The 23,571-nt window shown below is 46.4% G+C and overlaps 1 protein-coding gene across 2 annotated transcripts in view; it reads right to left on the reverse strand.

The window, feature by feature from the left end:
- The window catches only part of MAST4 (microtubule associated serine/threonine kinase family member 4), a 291,926-nt gene extending 274,339 nt beyond the window's left edge, over positions 1-17,587 (reverse strand). For both annotated transcript variants that reach the window (XM_081132099.1, XM_081132096.1), the window contains exon 1: positions 17,485-17,587. In XM_081132099.1, the coding sequence (XP_080988225.1) occupies positions 17,485-17,523 (39 nt within the window). In that variant the 5' untranslated portion in view covers positions 17,524-17,587. The remainder of the gene's footprint in view (positions 1-17,484) is intronic.
- Between the last annotated feature and the right edge of the window lie 5,984 nt (positions 17,588-23,571).

Genomic DNA, 23,571 nt, shown 5'->3' on the forward strand with positions numbered 1-23,571 from the left:
TGTTGAACAACTAACCCTTTTTTACAGAAAAGCTCTACCCCTCAACCCTGGAGGAGTTCCAGAGTGAAAGGCAAACCAGACAGATTCTTCACCTGGAACTCCTCAGTGAGTCAGAGGATGTGCAGGGGCGGGATCCAGAATTTATCATCTTTATTCGGGCTGATGTAACCACTATAAATAATTGCCTCATGCCTGTGAGGTAATATGCTTTTTCCCAAGGACCCCATTAACATCTGAATGGACCTTGACAGAGTCTCCTGTATTTCACACACAGCTTTTATCAAATTATATTCCTTTTTAAACTTTCTGCTCTGATTAAGAAAACAATACCTGCCATAGATTCACAACAGACTGTCTCAAAGACACAAAGAGAATCGAAACCACCTGGAACGTAACCCTTGAAAATAACAAACTTTATTGATCACTTACCACATGTCTGACCATGTATTGGGGATATAACAGGGGACAAGACAATTATCTTAATCCCAAGAACTCTACAGCCTCCGGGTGTGGGGAGAGACAGGAGGGCGGGCAATTGATGGGGGCCTGCAGAGAGATTCCTTAGCTGGCTTGGGTGCTGAGAGCGGAAAATTGGTGCTCTAGGGGGGAGAACTGTCCAAATAAACTCAGGAAAAGGGGGAGGTTAATTATAAAATAAAAGGCAGAGTCAAGAGAGGTGGGGCAGGGGAGAGAGGAGGGGAACCGAGGGGCAGAAGAGAAAGGGGGAGGGAGGGAAGGCTGGGGGTGGGCGGAGATGGGGGGACGCAGGACGCAGGAGAGAGAGGAGGCGGCACAGGGAGGCGTCCGGAGAGGCGGTCAGCTCCAGGCCGAGCGCAGGGTGCTTCCCCGGGGAGACCAGGCGATGGATCCAGGCTCTGCTGCTTCCTCAAGCTCCCACGGCGGGGGGGGGGGGGGCTCAGAATGGAGTAAACAGGACAAAGTAGACAGAGCCCTCAGAATCTCTTTCAACTGCAAAAACTGCGTCCCGGTCAACCTCCAGGGCACAGGGCTCCAGCGTGGCTGTCGCAACTCAGAGACGTCCAAGAGGCCCCGAACGAGGCCCCGATCATCCCACCCGCTCCCACTCAAACAGGCTTCCCCTCTGCAGAGGCCCGCCCTCGCCAACCCCACCCCGTCCACCGCCAGAGACACGAAGCTGCCCCGTGCGCCACACAGCCTCCGCTCTGCGCCCCCGGGCCCTGCCTGCGCCGCGCTGAATGCCGCAGCTACGGCACGCCTGTGGCCTGCCAAGAGCACCCGAGGAACTGATTTTCCACTGTGAGCACAACGGACCACAAACCTGAGAACATTTCACAAAGTCAGTGTGCTGGAAAGGAGAGGAAAACTGGGAAGAAAAGATGAAAAAGAAGCAGGATTTTAAAACATCACTATTGCCTGTGGTGAGGGCCTGGGAGGGGTGCGGGGCAGGGTGGAGGGGGCAATGGGGGAAAACGGGACATCTGGAATACTTTCAACAATAAAGGTAAATTTTTTTTTTTAAATGTTTGAGGATCCTAAAAAATAAAATCACTAGCCAGGACACCCTGGTTCCGCACTTCCCAACCCTGGCGCACTGCAGCTAAGCGCCCGCGGGTGCGAACAGGTTGTTTGGAGCAGCAATGATAACAGGCATGATGACAGAAAGCTTTACGCTGACCTGCGGCATCAGCTACTTATCACTTTCAAACCATTTAGGATAAAAATTATAACAACGTAGGCTAACTGATCGCTAGAGAAGTCATGCCTAATCATTCTTTACTTGCTAAACAAGCAGAATATCTGCCTGCTTTTAGGAGGTTAGCAGAGTAAAAGCACAAACATACTAACTCCTCAAAGAAGAAAATACTTTATTATTTTAATTGCAAATGTCACTGACAATTTTCAATCCTTAAGTATCACCTTTTTTGTGCTCCTTCTACAGAGCTCTTCACAAATTATTCACATATTAAAACATATTTTCATTGTAAAATGAATACAAGTAAGACATCTTTATAGAAGAAAAAGCAACATATTTTAGGGGATAAACATACTAAGTTTAGTTTGACATTAAAATAAAAATTTCAAATATGCAAAAGGAAAACTCACTACCTTAAGCAAATAGCAACTAAATAAAAACCACAAAATAGGATTATTTTTTTTCTAAGTAACAAACTACCCAATGCAACTGGCTCAATTAAAAAGTTGATTGAGCAGCCGTATATTACTGAGGACCCGGTTTCTTTACATCTCTTGGCCCTACTATTCATGGCACTGCCATACAACCAAAATAGCTTCGAGCTACTCTTAGACTATGTATTTCTGAATGCCCAACGAAAGCATCTTTGTCTCGACATTCCCAACAAAGGGACACAAGTTAACCCTACCAGTGCTGATTGGCCCAGTTTACGTCATGTGCTCCCCTAGATCTGGACGCGAGTTAGCTTTCCCACAACCAGATGCAAATCAGGAGCCGATAAGAAGGGACAAGAAAGGACGAGTGCCACGCAAGTGCTGCCCGTCGGAGAGCCACGTCTCCTAACTCGGAAGGTCTCTGCTTGCTTAAGTCATACAAAGGCACAGGCTCCAACTCAAAATTACTTTCCGTAATAAAAGTAAGAACTGTTCCTAGACACCATTTTATCACCAGATCTCTTCGGAGGTCTTTCACACTATCTGCAAAGGGGGAGAAGTACCTTACGTAGCAACTAAAATTTAAAATCACCCATCTTTTCCCTTATTCTCTTCTCTGTTCACTAGCGCGCTCTCCTTGCACCAGCAGCTTATGCGGTTCCTCCAGGTTGCAAGAGGAAGCCCCCGAGACTGAAAACTACAGCACACCTCTTCTGATACAATTGTATAATTTACAATTATCCGTGAGCTGTATTTTCTCTAGAACCCAAGTTGTTAATTTCTAGCAACAAACTAGCAGCCCTTCCCTAGGCCAGCACAGCCTGCCTCTCAGGGCGGTGGCATTATTTCATCCTGCCTTCCATGGATAAATATCCAGAGCTGATATCTAAGCCTAGAGTTGCAAAAATACAACACAGCTTTCGCTCCGCAAGGTGACTGGGAGCGTGTGGATGAATGGAGCTCACTGCCACTTCTATCCATGCTGCCTTCACAGGAGCGCCCTGCCATGCCAGTCCCCAGGCTTCCGTATTATCCTTGACACAACTTCTACCGAGCTTGTCACAGTAGGTGACAATTATCATTTGAGCTGTATGTCTTGTCCACCTCAGGGAGGCAAAAAAAAAAAATCATAAGACCGTTAAGAATGGGGTCAAACTACCAGGATTTGAATCTTGGCATCTAGTGTTTGAAGCCAGGCTCTGCCACTTAAAACCTGTATGAACTTCGAGACCCAGAAAGGTTAGTTAATGCCTCGATTTTCACCTCTCAAAGTGGGGGCTCACAGCACCTTTCTCAGGGGACTGCTGCAGAAGTGAAGTGAGCTGACACATGGAAAGCGCGGAGAATGGTGCCTGGCACGCAAAACCTCAATGACTTTCATGCTTACGAGGGTTACCACAGCTGTAGGCAGAGCACCCTTGAAGTAGGAGCCAACAAACTGTCAAATGAATCAACCTCTCTATTTTTTAATTTTTTAATTTGGTCCTTAATAAAGTGTTGCTCAATACTACTGACCCTAATGGATCGGGGTTACTTTCCAGGCCCTCCTTTCTCTCAGACTCTCACTGGGTGGTTTCATCTACCCCCAAGGCTTCGGGTGACACCCACGATGCTCCCCACAGCTCTATCTTCAGGACATTTTTGCCCTTATCTCTCCAAGTTCACGCCCAGCCTTCTTGTCTACTAGATATCTCTCCTTGAATTTCCTGGAACTTAACAGGATAGAAATCAGCTGCAAACCTCCATCATTGATGTTATGCTTCTGAAAACCCCATTGCTGGGAAAGTGTCCTCTTATGCACCCCCATGGCATTCAATTTATTCACCCCATTCATCCGTCCATCCATTTATTAAGTACCTCCTATGGGACAGGCTAACCATCATGACACCCATCACCCCACATGCCATTGTCTAGTAGTCTGCCTTCTCCACTTTTGGGTCACAAGCTCCTGGAGATGAAAGGTTTGGTATCATGTTCGCCCTTGTATCTCCAAGCCTTGCACAAATTAAAAACCCATGACAAATATCTGTTGGGTGAGTGAATGCATGTTCCCAGGAGACTGGTCCAATGATGAAAAGCCTAAATACTTCTCCGAGCTTGTAAGTCCGCAGCAGGAAGAGCAGAAGGCGCTAGAAGAATGTAGCCAATCACTGTTTTCAATAGACATGTAAAATCCAAAGATGCTTTCTCAAACCAAATCAGTATTCTTAGGCTATGTCCAAAGAAGTGTTTTTAATAAAGAAGATTAAATAAGTATGTGCCTGAAGGTTTAAAAGGTCACATAGTCCTTCACTGAGAAAACTCAGGGGGCAAACTGGGGAAAGCAGAAACCAAGCGCCCCCCCCCCCCCACACACACACACTCGGCTGACTGACCAGCTGTTAACGATGAATGCCCGGCTTCACACCAGTGTTCAGCTGAGAACAACTTAAGGAAAGCATCTGACAATGACAGGAAGGACTATTATAATCAAAGACACCCTCCTCATGTGAGGAGGCGGGAAATGATGCAGCGGCTGTTCACCCCCCGCCGCCCCCCACCCCGGGCGTCCGCAGAAGCAAACCTGAGGGCCTGACAAGAAAGCCGAAAACTGAGATAACTGCTAAAAGAGCGCCCATCACAGTGCTGGGGCAGCCCCCCCCGCTCTCGGCACGGGCACAGATGGACCCCGGCCCAATTGTGAACATGAAAGTGTTTTAGTTTCCCAGAACAACTGGCCCTATCTGGGAGTTACAGAACCTTCGAGTCCATTGTCATGTGGCTCCCAGAACGTGAGAGGAAGCTGACTCCACAGCATCCCCAATATTCCTCTAGGAGGACACAAGGCTTCACAAAGGATTTCACCCAAGTCCGTGTCCCTCCCTCACACCTAGCGAGGTATGGCCGCCTCCCACTGCCCAGGGCTCTTTCAGACACGGCTACCGAGGGCCGAGGGGCGGGGGCAGGGAGCTCCTGGGGGGGCTCCGGACCGGCTGGGAACGTTATTCTCACCTCTGTTATGGGTGAGGTGGCCTTAGCTCAGGAAAGAGGGATTCTTGAAATCATTAACGGTCCCAGCGAGGCTAAACTGGAGAGAAGATCAAAGGACAGAGGACCTGCCTTGGTGACACACAACATTCCTTTAAGGTAGCTGGCCAATGGGAAGTGCAGGAAGACTGCCTTGCAGATGCAGGTGAATGGGCAGGGCAGGAAACAGGGCCCTGCGTCAGGACCGCTAACGAGGCGACAACCGAACCAAGCAGGTGCGTAGGCATCGAGGCTCCAGCTCACGGAAGCCCTGTGACTGCCACCCTGACCGTTCAGGTCCTTCCGGGGACAAAACGACATAAGGCCTTTTTGAATTTTACAGAGTAGATTTAAATAAAAACAGCTGTAGCTAAGGCAACGGCACAGGTGTATATATGTAAATGCGTGCACACAGAAACACACAAGGTCTCCTGTAAGCACGACATTCCAAATTATTTGGATCGCTTCAGGTTGTCTAGGCTAGTGTGGCCTTAGAGATGCAAAGTTCCATTCATGAAATTTTAAATAATGGTGATAAGATTTATCCACACACAGGAGCGGAGCCTAAATACAAAACACATGAATAATAGAATGTGCGTGAATTCTGAACACTTAGTTTTCGGAAGAAAACAAAGAACTGAATGTGTGAGCTCTGTGGGCTTCCCAGTGCAGTCGGCGTGAGCATTTCTATAGCTTGCAAGGCAAGCTCTGTGACACTGGTCAAACTATAGACTCTCCTCTCTCCTCCACCCCAAATCAGTCAATCAGCTTCCAGAGAAAGTGGCAAATAGGAGTTAATATCCACCGCTCAAAACCTAGTCCAGCTGACACAGATCAAAATAATTTCAAAGCGAGTATGCTGAGGGCACAGGTTTTCTATGAAACAGATTCTGGACAACACCAGGGGCTAAGAGGTGAGGTGGGGAGTGAGCACACACGTGGGGATGAAACAGGCAAAGCTGTTCACGGTAACACTGCACAAAAGGGAGACAAGGGCAAAACTCAGATCACACCTAAACATTTTCACAGGCAAAGAGGTAAGTTTAGCAGCTTTTGTGCTTCTAAAACAGAGACATTCTGTATGTCGTTTCCACTACATTGATTAATGGAGACATATGAGCCCCACTGTCAGTCCACCCCCCACCCCCTCCCGTGCACGCCAACGCTGAAGCTCTCCTAAGGAGCACTTTTCAGTCCTCTAATCAAAAGCCCTTACTGGCTCCACATTAGCAACTCTGTGCCCTTTATAAATGCTCTTATTCCAAAGAAGTTACTTTTTCACGCCAACAGGAGCACAAAAATAGTTAATACACAGTATTAAGTATCTGAATGACATTCTCAGTGTATCGGGCCTTTCTAATTGTAGCACTTTTATTCTTTCATTTCCTGCCTTCCACAGTCTTCTGTCTGTCAATAAACGCAGGGAATCTAGAAACACAGAGGAAAGTCAAAGGTGCGAGGTATTATGCTTGGCTCAGAGCAGGCTCTCAAAAACTAGGCATGGAGACTTCAGCTAAAAGAAATAAATAATGGAAGGAATAAAGGAATATATGGAGAGTGAACATAATAATAAAGCTACTTTTACTGAGCACCCACTCACCTAGCCATGGTCAGTGCCATGGACTGAATGTCTGTGCCCTCCCCCGCCCCCCAATTCATATACTGAAGCCTTAATTCTGTGGAGGTGGGGCCTTTGGGAGGTAATCAGGGTGTGCCTATGAAGCCATGAGGTCATGAGAGTGGGGTCCTCGTGACAGAATTAATGTGCTTATAAAAAGAGGAAGAGATGAGATCTCTGCCTGCACCATGTGAAGCTACCAGGCAGCAGGCTCTCAGGGGACTGGGAATCTGTGACACCTTGACCTTGAACTTCCCAGCCTGCAAAACTATGAGAGATACATGGTTATTTTTTAAGCCACCCCATCTGAGTTATTTTGTTATAGCAGCTTGAGCTGACTAGGACAGTTAGATACTTGCCTACCTTTGCTGTAGTCTTCATATTAATCCTTCCAGGTAAGTGTTAGTGTCATTTTATTAATTAATTAATTTATTTATTTAATTTTAACTAATTTTTTTTTAACCCTCACCCAAGAATGTGTATTTACTTTATTTTTTAGAGAGGAAGGGAGAGGGAGGGAGGGAAAGAGGGAGAGAGAGGAAGAAACATCAGTGTGAGAGAAACATGGCTCGGTTGCCGCCCACAGGCACCCTGACCAGGGATTGAGCTGCAACCTGGGCACGTGCCCTGACCGGGAATCGAACCCACCACCCTTGGGTGCATGGGCCGATGCTCCAACCACCTGAGCAACACCGGCCAGAGCAGTGTCCTCATTTTACAGAAAAGAAAACTAAGCCTCAGAACAGTTTTAACTTGCGTCAGAGTCACAAATCTAGGATGCGGCAAAGCTACCCAGTGCAAGGAGAGCAGAGGAAGAGGAAGGCTCAGCTGTCTAGAAACAGCAACAGCCCTGACCACGTGCTGTGTTCTTACTACGTGCTTGACAATGTTCAAAGCGATTTAGACGCATACATCTTACTTATTTTTACAACTAGGTGGAATTCCCATTTTACTGATGGAAAAACTAAAGTCTAGAAAACAGTAGCATGCCCAGAATAACGAAGCAAGCAGGTGGTGGGCCGACAGTCACACATTTGTCCAGTAGACGTCAGTGCCGCTGGTCTTCATCACAACACCAGCTGGCCTCTGAATTTAGTCATCACTGTCATCACGATGCTGGGTAACAACCCACCACAAAAGGAGTGGCTTACTATCGATTTATTCTCACATTTGCAGGTAAGCGATAGGTCTGCTGGGCTTGGATCCTGGCTGCAGGCCTCTACAGGTCAGCTCCATGGGAGGTTGTTCTGGGGCCCAGACTAACTGCGCAGTGGCCACCAGGACATGTTCTTCTCATGGCAGATCACCAAACTGCAAGATGGCACGTCTAACTGCGCAAGTGTATTTCATTCAAGTCTCTGCTTGTGACACATTCACCAATAGCTCACTGGCGAAAGCAAGTCATCCAGCTGAGCCCAGAGTCAAGTGCGGAAAGCGGTCTCTGGCCGGCATGAGGCCCTGAGGCCTGGGCGAGGGAGTAAATGTATGCTTTTATCCAGAGGAGTGAAAAAGTAAGGAAATAACTGAATCTATCAAACTGCCCAAGTTTGACATGTATTTACCATAATGTCTTTCAGTTGGGTTGCTAATCAGTTTGTGGAAAATGAATTTGTGAGCTTAACAATGTATATTTGGAATAAAGTTTTAATGGAAACGTGTAAATATTCAAATCAATGGTATTATCCCATCTTTACCTTCACAACAATGCTAAAATTAGAGACCAGGCAATTAGAAAATGCAAAACTAGCACTATCTCATCATGAAAAATATCATTAAGATGAAAATGATATAAAATAAAGTATTTCTAGATTTAGCTGATAGCTCGCTAACTTTGAGTGCTAAGCTAAAAAAAAAAATCCATTAAAAAATACTTAATGTTTTCTATAATCACATCGTGATCACTCTAATACATTCTACCTCTAACTCCTCAACATACTAAATTACCAGGCAGGATCTCAGAAAGTGTTGCAACTAATAATAAGTTAAGCTTGGATCCTCATTTGCTGCCAAAAAAAATAAATAAAAATAAGAAGAAGTTCACTTTATAAATATGATTTGTATACATACACAAACTGGAAACAGGGTGTCAGAAAACTGATAAAACTGTACACATGCCATGTGCCTTTCTCGGTTGCATCGCCATCTTCAATTACCGATGGTCCATTCAAATGGAACAAAAATCTTGGCTGAGTTTAATGTGATCTCACTCAGGTCTTAAATTCACTCGCTGTTTCAAGCAATACAGTTCCACCCTCATCATCCTCATTTAAGAATGAATTGCTTTTTCCATCACAGCCTCCAGTCTGAGAGGTTTCATTGTGCCTTTTCAAAATTGTATCGCAATGAAACTTGTAGGCAAGTTGTCAAAGTTGGAAGCAATTTGCAAAAAAAACCCACAAATTGTATCTTCAAAATTGGATACATTATTTTCAAGGCCTGACACTAAACGGTAAGACTATTTTGTTCTCTATGTAATTTTAACCAGTCTTGCAAAATAAGTATTAAAATACACTTTATAGTAATTTTTGAAAACTATTCTAACACAGTTCAGTCTGGGAGAAAGTGCTCTCTCTTTACTCACAGTCTATTTCAATTAATTATTTAAAGGGGATGACTTCAGGATCTATATCCAGGTTTGACTTCTCTTTGGAAGTCTAAGTCCATATGTCCAACTGTTTCCTGAAATCTCTACCTTGGAGGTTCCCACAGGTGCTTCAAAGTCAAGACACACAGAGCCACCCGGCCGGGCGTGGCCCGGCGGTTGAGCGTCGACCTGGGATCCAGGCGATCGGGGTTCGATTCCTGGTCAGGGCACATGCCTGGGCTGCAGGCTCAATCCACCGTCGGGGGCATGCAGGAGGCAGCCCATCAATGACTCTCTCATCATTGATGTTTCTATCTCTCTCCTTCTCCTTTCCTCTCTCTGAAATCAATAAAGATATATTAAAAAAAAAAAAAAAAAGATACACAGAGCCAAGTAATCATCTTCTCACCATCCAAAATCAGTGTTATTTCTTGCTCTGATCCGTTTCTAGTCCTAACACCTGAAACCTAGGAGTCGCCTCCAGCTTCTTCCGTCTCTTCTGCCAACCATCCCGACAGGTCACCACGTCCCGTCGATTCTTCCCTCAGTTGCCTTTTCTCCACTTTCATTGTCAACATGGGGGTCCAGCAGCATCCCTCACACCTCCTGGCCGTTCACGGCCTCTTCTCAGGCATTCCTCATGAATGGCTAACAGAACAGCTGACAACTGGTAAAATCTTTCGGTGGCTTCCCACTGTGAGAGGAAAGTCCAAATCCCTCAATACGGCCTCATTCTGGGGCTCCGCTTGTCACCTCCCGACTCTCGCATGCACTCCTTGCGCGCCTTGAAAAGGGTGCGCCCAGGGTCGCCGCGGCACCGTCTCCCGCCCCGCTGTGTCCCCTGCCAGGAACACCCTCCTTGCCTAACCAGCACCTGTCACCCTTCACCAGCCAGCGGAAACGTCCCCACCTCCACGAAGCCCTCCGGCCTCCCGCCGCGGAGCCGGCCCACCCCCACGCGCGGGGGCCGAGGCGAGTTTCGGCACTAGCTGTTCCTCCAGTTGCTGCCGGTCTCCCCGCCACACGTGAACCCTCACACGTCGGTGCCGTTTTCCACTGTCTCTGTGCTGCTGGAGCCTGGAATAAGAGCGCAGGGGTGTATATTTACGACACGATGCTCCGCCCTCTGACACAAACCTGTGCACTACAGGCTGCTGTTGCTATGATGATAATTAAACATCCATCGAAAGAAAGGCGAAGAACCGAGTGTGTCCCTGACAGCCTGAGTCCAAAGCACCGACGCTACGATCCAAGCAGGAGAGCAAATGTGTCACGAGCTCAAGCACGTACACTCCTGCAGAGCGTCTCCGACGCGGCTCCCACATCACAGGCGCGTTAGCCCCAGCACCGGGGAGGGCCCCAGGGGCGGCGCAGCGGTCCTGCCATGCCCTCCAGGCGGCTCCCCGACAGGAACCATTGAGCGTGTGCCAGCAATTTAGAAAGTGTCACGCTGCACCTGAACCCCACCAGCGCCCGGGGTCCTTTCAGGGTAATGGTCTAGGGCTGCCTCCAGCCACACCACGCTAATAACCGCCCCCCACGGTGGGACGGCTAGTGATGGAGCTCCCACATTACTGCCACTGTGGGAAGCCAAGGGGAGTGCCTCCACCCTTCACCCGCCTCTCTCTAAAATCAGCCCACCGGTCGCAGGCTCGGTCTTCAGCAGGGGGCATGCAGGAGGCAGCCCATCGATGTTTCACTCTCACATCTACGTTTCTCTCCCTCTCTCTCTGTCAAGCACACGTATGTGCATAGGTGTGTATGCATGCTACCCATTTTTTTTCCGGAATTGTACCTACATTATGTATACGGTTTAATAACCCATCATTCTTCTTACTCGACAGCTTCCCCCTCCTTAAATATTGTCCAAAGCATGGTGTTATTGGCAATGTTGTCCTCTAACATGAGTGTCTCACAAGCTATTTGCCAGTCTCCATGCTTTTGGTTGCTTCCGAGACAAATAATATGACTTCTAAGACACTACGAAAAGCTTTATTGTAACTCATAATTTATTTGAAATGTGTTTCAAGTAAACTCGAACACCGTAATTGATTTCATTAGACTCTAGTGCCAACACTAAAATGACTGTTTGCATATTGATCTTTGTTAAATTCGTGTAATTCTCAATTTTTATAGTTTATCTAGTTTGTTGATTAGCTGGTCTTTTAGTCTCCTTGTGTCTTCTTCGAAAATTATTCTTTTAAAATTTCACTGTTTTAAATGCAATATTATTAAATTTTTAGATCTTAGGTGGAGAAATCGTTTCAGGCAACTTAAAGCTTTAAAAAGATATAACACAAAAAACCACACAGTTCTTAAAAAAAGGAACTGAGTGCTAAACAGTGGAGAAGCGGTGGCTCATTTTATCTAGAAAGCTATCACAACTGACTATGAAATCTTGTTCTCATCAGCTAAGACTAAAGTGGGAACACGCAGCTAGCTCTCTAAATGATTCAAGGAAGCCAACCTGTTTGCCCGGGGGAGAGAAACTTTTTGAGCACTGAACCCTAAGCTAATTTCTCAGGTGGGCCGACCAGCGGAGACAACACACAACATAATGGACAGGTCTGCCAGGGGAGGTTTACACAAAGTGCAAAGTGTTCTCTCCAGCCATTGCTTTCAGAAACCCTTAATAACAGCCAGGGACATAATGTGAACCTGCAATCCTGTAAAGGGACTTCGAGGGGAGCAGAGATGGACGGTCTAAGTGCAATGGGACCTGCTATCGGGCAGACCTCACGGAACCTGGGAACTGAGTGGTAAGAGGCCTTTGGGGCCATTCCTCTCCCACATCACTTCTCCGAGACAGGATCGGGAGAGCTGTTCAAAATTAAGGCTGCTTGGGGCACCAGATGTGCAGGTGTCTCGCCTTATTGATTCACAGGAGACCCATGTGCTTCAGATACTGAAGAGGAAGGGGACAAGCTACCATTTCCCCAGGAGGAGTGAGAGCCTGACGGGAAAGACATCATTACACAGAAGTGGGAGATGGCTGGGGGCCATGACTTTTCACTAAAAGCAGCTCTGAATCTGTTCAAACACTTGAACTCGGCGCAGGCCCCGGAGATCTGCACCGTGAAGTTTGAATGTTGACTCTGGCTGGCAAAAGGCTAAGAGCAAGGGGCCGCTCAACACAAGCTCATTACAAACCATGCTGCATGCACCTCAACAGCCCACCCAGACCTGCTCCCCAGCCTGCACTGGGCCCTGGAGTTCCCACACGTGACGAGCCCCGTGGGCTCCCCTGCCCCTCTGGCTTCCGGTTGGGCTTGCTAATGGGGAGCACCAGCAAGAGTTAGGAGGGTGAAGGAAATGAAGGCCAAATGTCCCCGTCACCTCCCCGTGGAGTCCCTTCACCTAAGGTATCTGCCACCTGCCTCTTCAGTCTCCAGGTTCTGGAGCTGCCCCCTCCCTCCCTCCTTCAGGCCCAGGGATGTCAGCGGCTCCCTGTCGCTTCCAGCCCTTGGTGCCGCATCAGTCCTTAAGCTCATCCTCCGCCTGGCCCACACTTTTTAAACTGTTCCTTTTATTAAACTCTCTTCAAATTACACAGTTCATGTATGTGGTCTTTTTTATTGCCTGATCTCTGCCTGATACCCATATCTAATTATTGAAAATCCCACTATGCAAGACCTGTGGCAATACAGAAGGACGGGAGCCAAGGTTGGCTGAATCAGTACTATGCGCCAGATACTGCGCTAAAAGATTCACAATCTCCTTCAGCCTTAAACTCCTCATGTTTAAGTCTCCTTTGATAGACGTGGACACAGAGGTCAGAGAGGTTAAGAAACTGGTTTAATGCGACAGAGACATTCATTGTCCGTGGACACATACCAGACGACAGTTTCAGTGCAGGACACTCATCAACTCGGTAATTTAAAATAGTGCCTCATACAACAGGCCCTTCTCCAAACCATCCTGCTTGCCAGCCGAGATTCCTACGTCAATCCCCTGGTTTAAAACCCACACCTGACTTTCCGTGATCTCCCTCAGGACAGAGTGAAACTGCACATGACTGTCTCTAATTCAGCCTCTGTCTACTTTTCTGGTCTCATCTCCAACTCTTTGCCTTACAAATTTGTTTATTTTGCACTGTTTTTTTAGAGGGGAAAAAAGTTCTTTAAGAAAGCCAATTCTTAGAGCACAAAAGAAAAGTGTGAGCGAACAGAAGATTCTGAGGGCCCTCCATCGTTAACCCCTGTGGGTCAGGAAACTAAAGCTCCAGTGTTTTACGTCTCTCTCAGAGATGGAAACTGAACCCCCATGGAAAAGAACCACCACTGAGAGACGGCCGCCACCGGCCCGGGGAATCAGGTGCTCACAGTTACGGAAACGTCACTCTGTCCCAAACAAGTATCTACACCTTTCCGGGGCCTCTGAGAAACAAAGAACCTTATCCCAAAGTATTACTATCATAAGCGTTTCTATGATCACACTCTAACCAGGCGTCTTCCTTACAACCGCCTACAGTCTTCGGATGAGCAAAGAGCGAGCAAGGCTCCCACGTGAGGACCCTCTGTTAAAGTCAGGGAGAGCGTAAGGACACCCGCAGCCACAGGGAGGTGGCGCAGAAGGAGCGCCGGGACGCCGCGAGCTGGGTGACCTGCATTGGGGCGGGGCGCGGTCGGAGCCCGGCTCGCCTGCCCCTGGCTTTCTAACTGAACCCCGAGCCACGGCCGGATAACCAGCGCCAGGCCAAGGCGAGGATGTGGGCGTCACGCTAGCGTTTCAAATAAGGAGGGGCGGTGAGCCAGGCAGAGGGGGTGGGGAGAAGTCAATGAAACAAAACCTAAACAAATCCAGGGGTCTAAGTGATAGATAAGAATTTAGGTAACTGCATTATACAGAAATTGTTTTAATAGTCTGGCTGCATGTGGCACTCCAGCAGTGGACTGAAGTGGTGATGCCTAATCAGGGAGGAGGGACGTCCCCGGAAGATGACACCTAGTGAAGCACAGCACACGAGACGGCAGGAAGGAGCTCACAGGGGCCTCTCCGGGGCACCCCCTCTTCAGCTGCCCCTTCCTGCTTCAGGGGTGCCTGTTATTTCTTTCTCCTGCCTTGGGATCCATCACATTAGGGATAGGGACACTTTCATTAAAACAAAAAAAAAGGGAAACATATAACAGAAATCGCTAAAACAATTTTCCGTGACAGTTAAAAAATATGTTCCACGTACGAGGGATATTAGGTCCGAAAGGAGCCAGTTACCCCTTGACGAATTAGACCTGTCTAGAAATTCAAATTGCCCCAAGTCCAAGGTCTGCCCAAGCCCATCCATCCGTCAGAATTTCCATGTTTTGAGATGCAATCTGAAAAGTTTCCCAGATTCTAACGGTGGGAGCCAGTGGGGCCTCTTTCTCTCTCTCATTTCGAAGGCGGTGATTGAAGTGCTATCAGCAGTACTGGAAATATTAACACAGTCCAGAGAAAAGATGGAAGCGGGCAGTCACTTAAGATGAACAACTCAGTTGCGCTGCCATTTTATGAGGTAGTCATGCCTTGAGAAATTCTATGTTCTGACTAAAAACAATATTTCAAAGTCCAAATTTGAAAAACGCCCCCTAGCAGGCCTGTGTTTTAAGAGCTACAGGTACTAAAATTCTAAAAATAGGTTCTAAACGTAGTACACTGCATTATTTTATATTGAACACACGCTGCATTATTATCACGTTAAATTTCAGAGAATCGGAATATTTGTGTGTTCCAGATTTTTCCACCCTAGGCTTTAAGTTATTTAAACAGCTGGTCAGTTCCAGCTCTAAACATCTAATACTCTGCATCTATTCGGTGTGACAGACCAACAGACTCTTATTATCATATAAAAGCCTACAGCCTGTCATAACCATCCCTGGGAATAAATAATGCTGTCTTTACTGGTGATTCTTCTAACTTAAAGACAGATTCAAATAACAAGCAAACTACTTCATCTCACTGGTAATGATATGGAAGGTTATAAAGACCAGAAATCATTCCTCACTTTTCAGCAACATAATTCTTATTGAGCACCTACTATATGTTAGTATATTTATTATATGGCCTTTAACTTAAAAAAATTCAATTATACCCATCTCCTATTTAGTCCACTCAAAAGTCATAGCTTAAGGAACACAAACGTGTAGGTGTCACCTGCCTTCACTGCGGGTGTACTTCACTTGCATGCTGCGATGTTCCCTGTAGCGTGTGTTTGTAAATTAACTTACTTCTGAAATTCACTAGGTGGCGTTGCTCTAGTGCACTCTACAGTGGCAGCTTTTCTAATACAAATAGACGCTTACACCTTGTATTTTGTAGTTTCCTTATACTGAATTTTTTGCAAAAGCTACTCTGCATATATGATGTCTTTTAAAAAAACATTAGAAATAATGGGAGTGGGAGAAAAACAGGCTTTGTTTAAGCAAAAGTAAAGTCATAACAATGAAGTGGCAGAACTTTTAAGCACTTCTTTATTATTTCTCCTAAAGTGAAGACATTTATTTCATTCATAATAGAAAGTAGGCATTCTTTATACATTACACTGAATATAGCAAGTGTAGTAAAAGCATGTTAAGTTCAAGGAACATCTAACACTCTAAGTACTATATTAACAAGTAATGTTGCCTTTGTTTCCTTGCAAAGCTCTTAGATAGGAAATAGCTTCATTATTTTAAATATCGACAATAATAACTTTTTATTTCTAAAATTAAAAAGTCTATGAAATCTATAACCCTTGTGAGCACTATGTTTCAACTATGTCCTCTGAAGCTGTGATAATATATATTACAGAAATAAACCACAAAAAAGAGTGTCTTGTTGAAAATACATTTAAAAACTCAAGTGAATTCAAAGGAGAAAATTCTCCGAATTGCCATCAATTTGCTGAAATCTGAACCATTAGAAGTTTAATAGAGTTTATCATCTTTATAACAAAGAGCCTTGCATATGTAACCAGTGACCTCAAAGAGGATGTGGACCCGCACAAACAGCTGTGCATTGCGAGAACTTTATAGATGTGATGAAAACAAAGAAAAGGAAATCCACAGCAGTGACTAACCACACTGTGCATTCAAAACAATGACCACACTGAAAATCATTAAAGAGGCAGGCTGTTTACTTAGGCCTGGAACAATAGATGACATTTAACCCAAACTTCTTCAACCCCTCTTTTCTTTAACCGCAAATATCCTTAATTTACCTATAATATTAAAATATTAGAGTAAATATGAATAATATCAGTAACTGACATTAAAAACAAAAAGCAGACAGCTAAACCAGCTGTGAGTCAAAGACCATGAAGGGAGATCTGAAAGCATTTCTAAATGTGCTATCTTCTGTATTCTCAGCATGCATTAAAAAAAAACAAACCCAAAAATAATGAATGAGAGTTTAAGAATGACTAATGATTAGATTCTTTCCTAGAGAAAAATATGACTTACACAGAAGAAAGAGGTACCAAGGAGTTAAACATACTAATTTTGAACACACTTATGTCTTGGCTTCCTTAAACTTACAAACTGCCAACAGATGTTTTTTTCCAAGTCTTCCAATTTGCCAAGTTTGAACTTGGAACACATCTGAACACTAAGAGTAATTTAATTAGAGAAACTTGGGCACAAAAAGCAAGGCAATAAGATACAACATATCTTTCCTCATCTCAACATAAACAGATTACAGTGAGCTTTGATGGAGCTGCCAGCAGAAACTTTCATCTTACTGACGGGAGGAAAACTCTCAGCAGCTGCACACATCTGCAGGGCGATCGGACAGAGGCCCCCGCGCATGGGGGTCGATCCCGACACACAAAACGGAGCCCTGTGTTCCCAGAGCTGGACGGACTCGCTGCCCTCCACAGACTTCCCGACACTTGTCCCAATGCCAGATCGGCTCATCAGCTGTCGCTGCCGGCCGCGATTTAACTATTCTCCAACGACCGGCTGAAAAGCAACCAGCCAACAAAGTAGCAAACAAAAAGTTGCCTCTATTGTCTCTGACAAAAGAGCCCTCCTCATTGAGCCCCGGGATGTGTCACTGAACCCGGTAACTGGAGACGTCGCGTATCACGTTGCCAAGTGGATACTAACAACTGTGCACGTATCCTTGCCCACGAAAGGAATGCAAAGGGAACTTTGAAATCCTGAATGGCTGGCCAGGGACACGGCTACATTGCAAGAAGGGAAGGACGTCCTACCTGGAGCCCTCTCCGCCTTAGGATGCTGGACTCATCCATCTCCCCCTCGCTGCCTCTGAGCTCTCACCACAGCCTAGCCATGCAGGACTCCCTGGGCTGGCTCGGCTCATGCGAGCCGCGGCGGCCGAGCACTTACATCACGCTCTAGCTGATTGGAGCCCGCGGTCAGCTGGTCCCTTAGTTATTCACTCCGGCAACTTCGGGGATCAGGACGCTGGCAGGTCGGGGAGCGCAGCAAGTGGGCTCCGGCACCTAATGCGCGTTCACCGGGCGGGGAGGCTCCGCTCGCAGGCAGGAAAGCGCCAGATCCCTGTGCTTTCTCCTTCCAAAGGCTGGCTCGGGCGTTCCCGGTGACCCGTAAATGGCTTTCTGCAGTGGCTTCGGGTCAAGCCCCTGCTGAAGCAACTCTAAGGGCAAAGCAGCTAAGTAAATCAGAGGTGACAGGCACCTCTGCAAGAGGCAGTGGCTGCCCGGGACGGTGGGAAGCTAGGGCACAGCCGGTCAGCCAAGCAGCACCACCATGCCCGGCGCCCATCTCTTCTGATGGCATCAAGGAAAAAATACAGCAGAACACACACACACACACACACACACACACACACACACACACACGCTGCCTGAAATCCTGAAAACGGAAGGCTCCGGTGCAGCTCTCCGGCCACGGGACACTACGCCTCCCAGCGTGAAAGCTGAATCATTTACATAAATACCTGGTCATGGATTCCTAGCCCAAAGATAGGAATATTTTAGGTTTTAATTTTCTCGTGATAAGAACTTAGTGCTGTTGATACCTGACCAAAATGTAAAAAGGCGGAAGAAATTCTAAAAGCCACCATTAGTTGGAATATTAACCTATTTATAGTCTATAAGCAGCTAAAAAAAAAAAAAAAAGATTCCCATCATGTGCAATTTCACAGTCTGTTTCGGCTTGTTTACTTTGCTCAGCCTCATCTTATTTCAATTCAAAGCAACCAAGAGATGAATATTAAGTTTTCATTACTGGCCTGGCACAGGAGTGACAATATATAATGCTACCAATTTATAATAAATTATTCCTCCTTGATTTCCATTCTAAAGATATTTAAATTGAGAAAATAGTTTGGTTCCGAGAAGCAGATACTACGACTATCTGCAGTTTTACTGGGCACCACGTCCCTGTAGACAAAAGTCTTTTTCTTGAAAGAATGATAGTCAAGAAGGCAGGCATAATTTCTTTTTTAAATCAGTAATTCCTGGATTTTACCTAATGCAACTCTCTAGAGATTCCTAAATGTGGGGGCGGAGAGGAAACTGTCTAGTGGCTCCTTACCCATCCACCTGCTATTACACTCGCTTTTTGTCTCTTTCTGGCTGTCAACACACTATTAGGCTTGCTATCAATTGATTAGATTATGTCATTAAAAATAGCTCAGGGATTTATGAATCTAACCACTGAGGAAAATTGATTGCATTTTATGTTCCCTAATGATCTTTGCATACATCTGCAGACATACAAAGAGAAGCCCTGTCAAGCAACGCCACCGCGGCAGGGCCTCGGCAGGGAAGGTGCCAGAGTGCTCTTCACTCGGGCGTCTCCCCGATCCCGATGCCACTTAAGGAGGAAAACCCCAGCGAGCCTGTACTTCCCTCTCCTACCCGAGAGGTGCTGCCGTCTCTGAAGCGAAGCCGCAGCACCACGCTGGGCCTCGTGCAAGGCGAAACGTACCGACAAATTCTAGCCAAGCAATTGTTTTTAAAAAAATTTTTTTTTTAATCTTCACCTGAGGATATTTTTTCCATTGATTTTTAGAGAGAGTGGAAGGGAGGGAAAGAGAGAGAGAGACCGACATGAGAGAGACACATCCGTTGGATGCCTCCTGCATGAGCCCCAACAGGGGCTGGGGATCGAACCTGCAACTGAGGTATGTGCCCCCTGACCAGGAATCGAACCCATGACCCTTCGGTGCACAGGCCAACACTCTAACCACTGAGAAAACAGTCAGGGCTAAAAAGATTTTTAAAAACTATGCATTTTTGTTTAAAGTGAAAGGCAAGAAGGGAGGGACGGAGGGAGAAAAGAAGGAAGGGAGGGAAAGAAAAAAGAACTGAAAAGTTCTAAGGGCAGGGAGGGAGAGCTGGGCTTGCTGTCCGTGGGCGACCTGTACGGCTGGCGATCCCTCCTTGACAGGCCCACGTGTACTTTAATCCTTCCCTGAAGAAAGAACACCTTTCTCTTCGATGAAAACAAGAGGAACGACAGTGGTTGCCCTTTCTCCCCCACGTCACCCCCGAGAAAGGACCAAAAGCAGTTCCCCGAGTTTGAAGCGCCGTCTTAGACAAAGGGCCTTGGCAGCGGGCAGAATACATCCACCCACTTGTGTGTCATTGTCACCTGCGCCCAGAGGCATCACGAAGTCCTGGTTCCAGAAAACAAAAAATCTTCACCAAAGAAGCTGAACTTTTAAAAGCAAAAACCAAGCAGGGTGCCCTCATCCACGCGTGTGCTCTGAGGACCTGGGTCTTTCACTGACTGGCCCTGCTACAGAAAGCGGGGTCTAAGGTGGGCATCAAGTTCTCACTAAAGAGAGGAAAGGGAATAGCTTTTTCCTCCTGAAATAAAGACTAAAGGTTGCTAGGAGAGAGAAAAAAAAGGTGTAATTATCTTTTCTGTGACCAACTGAATAAGCGCTGGGAGGGCTATCACACAACATTTCAAGGACACACTGTCAAAAAGTCAGGGGATGTGTGTCCAGATAAGTGGGCTGTGCATCTCAGGCACCCGACAGTAAGAGGTATTTGGTGGGTGGGAGTGATAAAAAGGAATTTGGTTAAGGCTAAAAAGTATGTTTCTTAACAGGAATATGTTGAGATAAAAATCTAGGTTCATATTCAACCATTAACTAAGTCTAGGTAGAGGATTGTGGCCATTGCACCAGCAAATCTGGTATGAAAAAATATCGATTACCTGTCAAAATGTATCACTCTGAGAAGTGATACACATACATTTTAAAGAAATAAAACCAGCCAGAGGCAAAAACATTTGGGACAAAAAATGAAAGGCTGCTGAAAAATAACATCAGGCAATAACGGCTTAGCAGAGGGGATAGTCAAAGGAAAATTGCTGCATTTACCCTTCGCTACATATTTTCTCATCAAGATAAGCCACGTGTTAAAACGCAATAAAAACTTCAAATGATGACACTATTCACAGGTAATAATTAGGATCTAGCCTAATTTCCTCTGGTACTCTCATTTTTCCTGCGATTTTATACCTTCACGGAACATGCTCAGACTATTTCGAGTCGATTCGCCAGGTGCCAGCCTTCCCATGTGTATTCAAATAGGCCTTCTCATTCCTTGTCGTCGGAGGCCAGTGGCTTCGTGGTACTTAATTTTTTTAAAAATTCTTTGTATGGATATACCATATGCCCACTCTATGGTAGGCATAATTTACTTCATAGGATACTCAAAATCAGGGACCCTGTAATATAGGTCACATTTAATTGTATTAATTATTCTAATAAATGGCCCATGGAAACAAAAACAATACCAAACCCCAAAAGAGAAATCAGAGAAGAGGTGGGAGGCATTTGCTTGCACACATTTTCACACGGGGTAGACTGAGGTTTTGTAATCAGTGCCATCCACAGTGATGCCGTTCGGTCCAAGGCCAGATATTTCTCACAGATTTAGAAACACGTCGCCTCTCCTTACCGGCTCCACACTGGTTACTCTAAAGAGAGGCGCCTTCCGATTTTACCTGCTCTCCAGCAACTGAGTGTTCGCTGGGGAACCGGTGGGGATGTCTGCCATCGCAGCCTTGCCCACTGCACTGCCAGCCGAGTCCACTCCCGGCAGAGTCCTCCGCCTTCCGCTCCTGGCAGCCCACGCAGGAGCCAGAGCGAAGGGCCAGGGAGAGGACCATGTCCCGCCGGGGACGTGGTGGGCCCTCCCTGCGGCCAGAGGAAGGTGAGTCAGGGGCCCGGCTGTTGCCTGTCTCTCCTCCCACAGGTCGGTCCTCAGCGTGCTGGGGACGTGACTTCTGAAGTCGGTGCCACAGTTTGGGGTGGGATTGCCCCCTAATGCTTTCCTGTGTGTGGTGGCGAATGAGTGCCTTATATTTTAAAAAGGTGATGTAAAGGTAATAAAAAGTAAAAGAGAAGAAACAGACTACTCATGAGAATGCATATTAGTAGCCAGTATTGTGAATATAATCATACCTCATATCATTTTAAGAGATAAAGAGAACTCTGGATGTCAGTGACCAATGTATCTGTGATATTTGTTCAAACACACATTTCAGTGTTTACATTTAAATTCCTTCTTAAGTTTGTTGTTTATTTTCCTCCATGTCTTACTTCTAAATATTAAAAATAACAGCCAACATTTACTGATCACATACTATGTGCCAATAACTACTCTGTGTACTTTAAACTAGTCATCTCATTTAATCTTCATTCGGTATATTATTACCCCCATTTTACAGATGAGGAAACTGACACTCAGAGAGGTTAAATAACGTTCTCAGATCACCCAGCCAAGGAAAGGCGGCACTGGGATACGAACCCTGACAGGCTAACTCTAACCACTGTATTGCCTCTTCGTGTTTAAACAGAGAAGGGAAACGTGCTTTCCAAGGTAAAAGGAACACATGAAAGGTGTCAGATTTTTTAGCTCCTAGGGGTAAGTCATCATACTCTAAGCTGCCAATCGTCAGAACATACCAGAAAGAGCATTTGGAATCCAGGTCCCATGGGCCATCTGTCTCTAAGATAAAAAACCAGGTCTCCACTGCTGTAGGGGCCCCCAGGGCGGGGCAGGTGGAAGAAGACGGTAGCCAGAGACAAGTTATGGAGTATGGTCTCTGCTTTCTTCTTAAGTGTCTCTGGGCCTCCAGGGGCTCCACGCTGACTCTGAACAGCCCTTCACCCTCTGGCTCCAAAATCACACAGTTCTAAATATAACACACATTTATTTACAATCTCGGGAATTCCATGCAACCAAGGGCACCTTTCGGCTGTTGCGCCAGCCATGATACACATCCCATTAACCCGACACTCGTCTTTTCTGGAATTTCCCACTAAAGACACTGCTTACCTCACTTTCCTTTCAGGTGAATGACTCAGGCCAGGCCAGCCGTCCTGAGCAGTGCCGAGAAGAAAGGCAAGGGGACTCCCAATCCTGACACTTCCCTTCGTTTCCTGTAAGTCAGGACTCTCCAGTCTCCTGTAAAAATTCCCTCCCCGGCAGCAATCCCTGGGCAGGCTCTGCGAAGAAGGGACCCCGGAAGCCCGGGGAAAGGCCCTTCCCTGCCCTGAGCTGTAGCTTCTCCAGTGCAACGTGGAGATATTACTGTGGGCTGAGGGTCAGGACGCTGGGCAAGAGGAAGAGGCCACCTGCTAGGAACTTGGTCCCACTGCCTTGCTGCTAAGAGCAGCCCAAGCCACTCACTCTGGACACCTGGGGCCTCCCTGTGAGCCCCATATGCATGTCTCCAAGCTCCCCTTCCTCCTCCAGGCCATTATCGCCCCACAAGCATCTGCTTCCCATGCCCCTCAGCGACCTTCCTGGCTTCAAGGCTCCTTCATCCACCCGGCCCAGGAAGAGGCAAGAGGCTGAGGACTGGGCTGGGCTTCCCAGCATTCCCGCCCCGTGGCCTCCCTCCCAAGTCAGAAAGCAGCCCTCGGACACCAGGGACATGCTGAAGCTGGGGGCCCGAACGCGTACAACTGTCCCCATGTCAACTCTGACGCCAGCTTAAACAGCTGCCTGGTGGCTGACACTCACTGTCATTCCTAATGGTAACACTGTAATGTTGTAACATTACCGCCCAATGTTATTATGTTTAATCTTCAGAAATATTTACTATTTATCAAAGTCACAACGCAAATGAGAACCAGATACTTATTACCAGGGTCATCGATACTCAGAAGTAAAAGGACACCTGGAAACAGGTTCCATTTTATGGAAAGTCCCAGGAGATAACTCAAGAAAAACACTGAACCATGAATTGCCTTGTCCTGTATTTTTTAAATAGTCATTTGAAATTTTTTTTTAAAAGGCCCAATCTCTAAGGTGGACAAAGTTAAAGAAATAGCAGTTCATAGC

Source organism: Miniopterus schreibersii (genome assembly GCF_964146895.1).
Source record: "Miniopterus schreibersii genome assembly, chromosome: 3".
Taxonomy (NCBI): domain Eukaryota; kingdom Metazoa; phylum Chordata; class Mammalia; order Chiroptera; family Miniopteridae; genus Miniopterus; species Miniopterus schreibersii.